The 8,036-nt window shown below is 39.9% G+C and overlaps 1 protein-coding gene across 1 annotated transcript in view; it reads left to right on the top strand.

Annotated features, from left to right (window-relative positions):
• The first annotated feature begins 5,811 nt into the window (after positions 1-5,811).
• The window catches only part of slc16a10 (solute carrier family 16 member 10), a 109,989-nt gene continuing 107,764 nt past the window's right edge, over positions 5,812-8,036 (top strand). Inside the window, exon 1 of the mRNA XM_061924431.2 lies at positions 5,812-6,222. Coding sequence (XP_061780415.1) covers positions 5,916-6,222 — 307 coding nt within the window. The 5' untranslated portion in view covers positions 5,812-5,915. The remainder of the gene's footprint in view (positions 6,223-8,036) is intronic.

Below are 8,036 nucleotides of genomic sequence, written 5' to 3'. Positions count from 1 at the left end.
ACTTGAAATCTCCATCTCCATAGAGCAGGTCAGCAGCAGGAAGCATGAAGTGCTCTAAAACTTGCTGGTAGACGGCTGCGTTGACCCTGGATCTCAGGAAACAGAGTGGACCGACACCAGCAGATGACATGGCACCCCAAACCATCACTGATGGTGGAAACTTTACACTAGACTTCAGGCAACGTGGATCCTGTGCCTCTCCTGTCTTCCTCCAGACTCTGGGACCTCGATTTCCAAAGGAAATGCAAAATTTGCTTTCGTCAGAAAACATGACTTTGGACCACTCCGCAGCAGTCCAGCTGGTGTCGGTCCACTCTGTTTCCTGAGATCCAGGGTCAACGCAGCAGTCTACCAGCGAGTTTTAGAGCACTTCATGCTTCCTGCTGCTGACCTGCTCTATGGAGATGGAGATTTCAAGTTCCAACAGGACTTGGCGCCTGCACACAGCGCAAAATCTACCCGTGCCTGGTTTACGGACCATGGTATTTCTGTTCTAAATTGGCCCGCCAACTCCCCTGACCTTAGCCCCATAGAAAATCTGTGGGGTATTGTGAAAAGGAAGATGCAGAATGCCAGACCCAAAAACGCAGAAGAGTTGAAGGCCACTATCAGAGCAACCTGGGCTCTCATAACACCTGAGCAGTGCCAGAAACTCATCGACTCCATGCCACGCCGCATTAACGCAGTAATTGAGGCAAAAGGAGCTCCAACCAAGTATTGAGTATTGTACATGCTCATATTTTTCATTTTCATACTTTTCAGTTGGCCAACATTTCTAAAAATCCCTTTTTTGTATTAGCCTTAAGTAATATTCTAATTTTGTGACACACGGAATTTTGGATTTTCATTTGTTGCCACTTCAAATCATCAAAATTAAATGAAATAAACATTTGAATGCATCAGTCTGTGTGCAATGAATAAATATAATGTACAAGTTACACCTTTTGAATGCAATTACTGAAATAAATCAAGTTTTTCAAAATATTCTAATTTACTGGCTTTTACCTGTATTTGTTGCATTATTAGATAATATTAAAGGTGAAAAGATATGCAATACATGTGGGTTTTTATGGTCAAAATGCAAAGAAGTAATACATTTAGCAAAAGATAAAGTACTTCATTGACTCATATTATTTCCAGGCTTTTGCGGGCCGTATAAATTGACGTGGCGGGCCTTAAGTTTGTTCTACATTTTCCTTAACACAGTTGAATTAAATACAATTAAATTATGTTTTTAATAAATTCAAAAATAAATGGAATTCATTTCATTGAATAAGAATTTGTAAGCAAAATGTGTGTTTAAAAATATACATTTTTTTCAAATAGTGTTTTATTTTGTCAGTTGATAAAAATATAATTTATAGAAGTGTGCAGAAATAAAACTCAAGAACCACAAGCCCTTTTTCAAATTACCGCAAATCTTCAACTAAAGAAGCAGCGCCCTTTTTCAAATTACCGCAAGTCTACAACTAAAGAAGCAGCGCCCTTTTTCAAATTACCGCAAGTCTACAACTAAAGAAGCAGCGCCCTTTTTCAAATTACCGCAAGTCTTCAACTAAAGAAGCAGCGCCCTTTTTCAAATTACCGCAAGTCTACAACTAAAGAAGCAGCGCCCTTTTTCAAATTACCGCAAGTCTTCAACTAAAGAAGCAGCGCCCTTTTTTCAAATTACCGCAAGTCTACAACTAAAGAAGCAGCGCCCTTTTTCAAATTACCGCAAGTCTACAACTAAAGAAGCAGCGCCCTTTTTCAAAGTACCGCAAGTCTACAACTAAAGAAGCAGCGCCCTTTTTCAAATTACCGCAAGTCTTCTACTAAAGAAGCAGTGCCCTTTTTCAAATTACCGCAAATCTTCAACTAAAGAAGCAGCGCCCTTTTTCAAATTACCGCAAGTCTTCAACTAAAGAAGCAGCGCCCTTTTTCAAATTACCGCAAGTCTACAACTAAAGAAGCAGCGCCCTCATTTCAAATTACCGCAAGTCTACAACTAAAGAAGCAGTGCCCTTTTTCAAATTACCGCAAGTCTACAACTAAAGAAGCAGCGCCCTTTTTCAAATTACCGCAAGTCTACAACTAAAGAAGCAGCGCCCTTTTTCAAATTAGCGCAAGTCTTCAACTAAAGAAGCAGCGCCCTTTTTCAAATTACCGCAAGTCTACAACTAAAGAAGCAGCACCCTTTTTCAAATTACCGCAAGTCTTCAACTAAAGAAGCAGCGCCCTTTTTCAAATTACCGCAAGTCTACAACTAAAGAAGCAGCGCCCTCATTTCAAATTACCACAAGTCTACAACTAAAGAAGCAGTGCCCTCATTTCAAATTACCGCAAGTCTACAACTAAAGAAGCAGCGCCCTCATTTCAAATTACCGCAAGTCTACAACTAAAGAAGCAGCGCCCTCATTTCAAATTACCGCAAGTCTTCAACTAAAGAAGCAGTGCCCTTTTTCAAATTACCGCAAGTCTACAACTAAAGAAGCAGCGCCCTTTTTCAAATTACCGCAAGTCTACAACTAAAGAAGCAGCACCCTTTTTCAAATTACCGCAAGTCTTCAACTAAAGAAGCAGCGCCCTTTTTCAAATTACCGCAAGTCTACAACTAAAGAAGCAGCGCCCTTTTTCAAATTACCGCAAGTCTACAACTAAAGAAGCAGCGCCCTTTTTCAAATTACCGCAAGTCTTCTACTAAAGAAGCAGTGCCCTTTTTCAAATTACCGCAAATCTTCAACTAAAGAAGCAGCGCCCTTTTTCAAATTACCGCAAGTCTTCAACTAAAGAAGCAGCGCCCTTTTTCAAATTACCGCAAGTCTTCAACTAAAGAAGCAGCGCCCTTTTTCAAATTACCGCAAGTCTACAACTAAAGAAGCAGCGCCCTCATTTCAAATTACCGCAAGTCTACAACTAAAGAAGCAGCGCCCTTTTTCAAATTACCGCAAGTCTTCAACTAAAGAAGCAGTGCCCTTTTTCAAATTACCGCAAGTCTACAACTAAAGAAGCAGCGCCCTTTTTCAAATTACCGCAAGTCTTCTACTAAAGAAGCAGTGCCCTTTTTCAAATTACCGCAAATCTTCAACTAAAGAAGCAGCGCCCTTTTTCAAATTACCGCAAGTCTTCAACTAAAGAAGCAGCGCCCTTTTTCAAATTACCGCAAGTCTTCAACTAAAGAAGCAGCGCCCTTTTTCAAATTACCGCAAGTCTACAACTAAAGAAGCAGCGCCCTCATTTCAAATTACCGCAAGTCTACAACTAAAGAAGCAGCGCCCTTTTTCAAATTACCGCAAGTCTTCAACTAAAGAAGCAGTGCCCTTTTTCAAATTACCGCAAATCTTCAACTAAAGAAGCAGCGGCCTAATTTCAAATTACCGCAAGTCTACAACTAAAGAAGCAGCGCCCTTTTTCAAATTACCGCAAGTCTTCAACTAAAGAAGCAGTGCCCTTTTTCAAATTACCGCAAGTCTTCTACTAAAGAAGCAGCGCCTTTTTTCAAATTACCGCAAATCTTCAACTAAAGAAGCAGTGCCCTTTTTCAAATTACCGCAAGTCTTCTACTAAAGAAGCAGCGCCCTTTTTCAAATTACCGCAAATCTTCAACTAAAGAAGCAGCGCCCTTTTTCAAATTACCGCAAGTCTACAACTAAAGAAGCAGCGCCCTTTTTCAAATTACCGCAAATCTTCAACTAAAGAAGCAGTGCCCTTTTTCAAATTACCGCAAGTCTTCAACTAAAGAAGCAGCGCCCTTTTTCAAATTACCGCAAATCTTCAACTAAAGAAGCAGTGCCCTTTTTCAAATTACCGCAAGTCTTCAACTAAAGAAGCAGTGCCCTTTTTCAAATTACCGCAAATCTTCAACTAAAGAAGCAGTGCCCTTTTTCAAATTACCGCAAGTCTTCAACTAAAGAAGCAGCGCCTTTTTTCAAATTACCGCAAGTCTTCAACTAAAGAAGCAGTGCCCTTTTTCAAATTACCGCAAGTCTACAACTAAAGAAGCAGCGCCCTCATTTCAAATTACCGCAAGTCTACAACTAAAGAAGCAGCGCCCTTTTTCAAATTACCGCAAATCTTCAACTAAAGAAGCAGCGCCTTTTTTCAAATTACCGCAAGTCTACAACTAAAGAAGCAGCGCCCTTTTTCAAATTACCGCAAGTCTACAACTAAAGAAGCAGTGCCCTTTTTCAAATTACCGCAAGTCTACAACTAAAGAAGCAGCGCCGTTTTTCAAATTACCGCAAATCTTCAACTAAAGAAGCAGCGCCCTTTTTCAAATTACCGCAAGTCTTCAACTAAAGAAGCAGCGCCCTTTTTCAAATTACCGCAAGTCTTCAACTAAAGAAGCAGCGCCCTTTTTCAAATTACCGCAAGTCTTCAACTAAAGAAGCAGCGCCCTTTTTCAAATTACCGCAAGTCTACAACTAAAGAAGCAGCGCCCTTTTTCAAATTACCGCAAGTCTTCAACTAAAGAAGCAGCGCCCTTTTTCAAATTACCGCAAGTCTACAACTAAAGAAGCAGCGCCATTTTTCAAATTACCGCAAGTCTTCAACTAAAGAAGCAGTGCCCTTTTCCAAATTACCGCAAGTCTACAACTAAAGAAGCAGAGCCCTTTTTCAAATTACCGCAAGTCTACAACTAAAGAAGCAGCGCCCTTTTTCAAATTACCGCAAATCTTCAACTAAAGAAGCAGCGCCCTTTTTCAAATTACCGCAAGTCTACAACTAAAGAAGCAGCGCCCTTTTTCAAATTACCGCAAATCTTCAACTAAAGAAGCAGCGCCCTTTTTCAAATTACCGCAAGTCTACAACTAAAGAAGCAGCGCCCTTTTTCAAATTACCGCAAATCTTCAACTAAAGAAGCAGTGCCCTTTTTCAAATTACCGCAAGTCTTCAACTAAAGAAGCAGCGCCCTTTTTCAAATTACCGCAAGTCTACAACTAAAGAAGCAGCGCCCTTTTTCAAATTACCGCAAGTCTTCAACTAAAGAAGCAGTGCCCTTTTTCAAATTACCGCAAATCTTCAACTAAAGAAGCAGCGCCCTTTTTCAAATTACCGCAAGTCTACAACTAAAGAAGCAGCGCCCTTTTTCAAATTACCGCAAGTTTTCAACTAAAGAAGCAGTGCCCTTTTTCAAATTACCGCAAGTCTTCTACTAAAGAAGCAGCGCCCTTTTTCAAATTACCGCAAATCTTCAACTAAAGAAGCAGCGCCCTTTTTCAAATTACCGCAAGTCTTCAACTAAAGAAGCAGCGCCCTTTTTCAAATTACCGCAAGTCTTCAACTAAAGAAGCAGCGCCCTTTTTCAAATTACCGCAAGTCTACAACTAAAGAAGCAGCGCCCTTTTTCAAATTACCGCAAGTCTTCAACTAAAGAAGCAGTGCCCTTTTTCAAATTACCGCAAGTCTTCAACTAAAGAAGCAGTGCCCTTTTTCAAATTACCGCAAGTGTACAACTAAAGAAGCAGTGCCCTTTTTCAAATTACCGCAAGTCTTCAACTAAAGAAAGGACTCCGATGGTTGGAATCTACACTTTTGACTGACATACGGGTTATTACGGTAAGCAGACGAGGGAGTGTAAGGGACATAACGGAAGTAGATTTCTACAACAAAGTTCAGTAGAAAAGAGATATTAAACGCATCCATCCATGTTGTAAAGGCATAAAAAGACATAAATGTCTCGCTGAAAAGTGTTCCGCAGTCATTTGACTACACGAAGGTGGCCTTGTCGTCACCGTAAACGTCACCAGCCAATCAGCGGCCAGTGTTGCTCAGGCCCCGCCCTCCTCGGTGTCTATTTATAATATTGCAACAGCAATGTCCTGACACTCGAATAGATACACAATTATTCCTCCTCGCACCTTTTTAACACTTAAACCTTCACATTCAACTCGCACTTTTAACTCTTGTTAAAAAAAAAAAAAACATTGTAAACCATGACTGAGGGGACGCCAGTACAAAGCGAGACGGCGGACGAGGACGCGGTGGCCTTCGGAGTCCCGGTGGAGGAGAAGCAGAAGAACGGAGACAGCAGAGTGACGGTGGCCGAGCACAGCGCGGCGGCGGCGGAGGAGGAGAGCGGCTTCGTGCACCCGGAGGGCGGCTGGGGATGGCTGGTCATGCTGGCCGCCATGTGGTGCAATGGCGCGGTGTTCGGGATCCAGAACGCCTTCGGCATTCTCTTCCTCTCGCTCCTTCGGGAGTTCGGCTCCGAGGATGATGACGACCTCCGCTTCAAGACAGGTGAGCTTTAAGACAGGTGAGCGGCCGCGGGGCGACACTTAACGGCCCGCAACGTGACAAGAGTAGGACGTCTGAGGACTCGAGTACTAAGAGTGCTCGAAGCTTTTCCGTTAAAGTGACACATTAACTGATGTGTTCACCTTTTGACGTTTATTACGTCACTGACACTTCCATGGCGGGAAGACGTTAGCCTAACAAATGTGTGGAGCCTCAACTCTCACCCCAACTTTGGTAGTTAGAGTTAGAGTTAGAGTTCAGGGTTGGGGTTAGACATATTAACCCTAACTCTAGGCACAACATGGACATTAGTACTCTAAGTTGTATTGACTGAAATTTAGGCTTTATTACATTTGTTGGATTGGAAAATAAACACTATTTTTGGTGGGTATTTTTTGTATCACGACTAGGGATGTATACCGATATCGATATTGGTATTCATAGATACTCCTATCATAAATCGGTACTATAAGTTGTATTGACTGAAACTTTGGCTTTATTACATTTGTTGGATTGGAAAAACACTATTTTTGGTGGGTATTTTTTGTATCACGACTAGGGATGTATACCGATATCGATATTGGTATTCATAGATACTCCTATCATAAATCGGTACTATAAGTTGTATTGACTGAAACTTTGGCTTTATTACATTTGTTGGATTGGAAAATAAACACTATTTTTGGTGGGTATTTTTTGTATCATGACTAGGGATGTATACCGATATCGATATTGGTATTCATAGATACTCCTATCATAAATCGGTACTATAAGTTGTATTGACTGAAACTTAGGCTTTATAACATTTGTTGGATTGGAAAATAAACACTATTTTTGGTGGGTATTTTTTGTATCACGACTAGGGATGTATACCGATATCGATATTGGTATTCATAGATACTCCTATAATAAATCGGTACTATAAGTTGTATTGACTGAAACTTAGGCTTTAAAACATTTGTTGGATTGGAAAATAAACACTATTTTTGGTGGGTATTTTTTGTGTCTTGACTAGGGATGTATACCGATATCGATATACATATTGATACTGGTATTCATCGATGGTACTCTTATCATAAATCGGTACTATAAGTTGTATTGACTGAAACTTTGGCTTTATTACATTTGTTGGATTGGAAAAACTATATTTTTGGTGAGTTTTTTTTTGTATCATGACTAGGGATGTATACCGATATCGATATTGGTATTCATAGATACTCCTATAATAAATCGGTACTATAAGTTGTATTGACTGAAACTTAGGCTTTATAACATTTGTTGGATTGGAAAAACACTATTTTTGGTGGGTATTTTTTGTATCACGACTAGGGATGTATACCGATATCGATATTGGTATTCATAGGTACTCTTATCATAAATCTGTACTATAAGTTGTATTGACTGAAACTAAGGCTTTATTACATTTGTTGGATTGGAAAAACACTATTTTTGGTGGGTATTTTTTGTATCATGACTAGGGATGTATACCGATATCGATATTCATATCGATATTGGTATTTATAGATACTCTTATCATAAATCAGTACTTTAAGTTGTATTGACTGAAACTTAGGCTTTATAACATTTGTTGGATTGGAAAATAAACACTATTTTTGGTGGGTATTTTTTGTATCATGACTAGGGATGTATACCGATATCGATATTCATCGGTACTCTTATCATAAATCGGTACTATAAGTTGTATTGACTGAAACTTTGGCTTTATTACATTTGTTGGATTGGAAAATAAACACTATTTTTGGTGGGTATTTTTTGTATCACGACTAGGGATGTATACTGATATCGATATTGGTATT

This window comes from Nerophis lumbriciformis, linkage group LG29, assembly GCF_033978685.3.
Source record: "Nerophis lumbriciformis linkage group LG29, RoL_Nlum_v2.1, whole genome shotgun sequence".
NCBI classification, from domain to species: domain Eukaryota; kingdom Metazoa; phylum Chordata; class Actinopteri; order Syngnathiformes; family Syngnathidae; genus Nerophis; species Nerophis lumbriciformis.
Note: the sequence above shows the minus strand (reverse complement) of the source record. Positions and strands in the feature narration are given on the sequence as shown.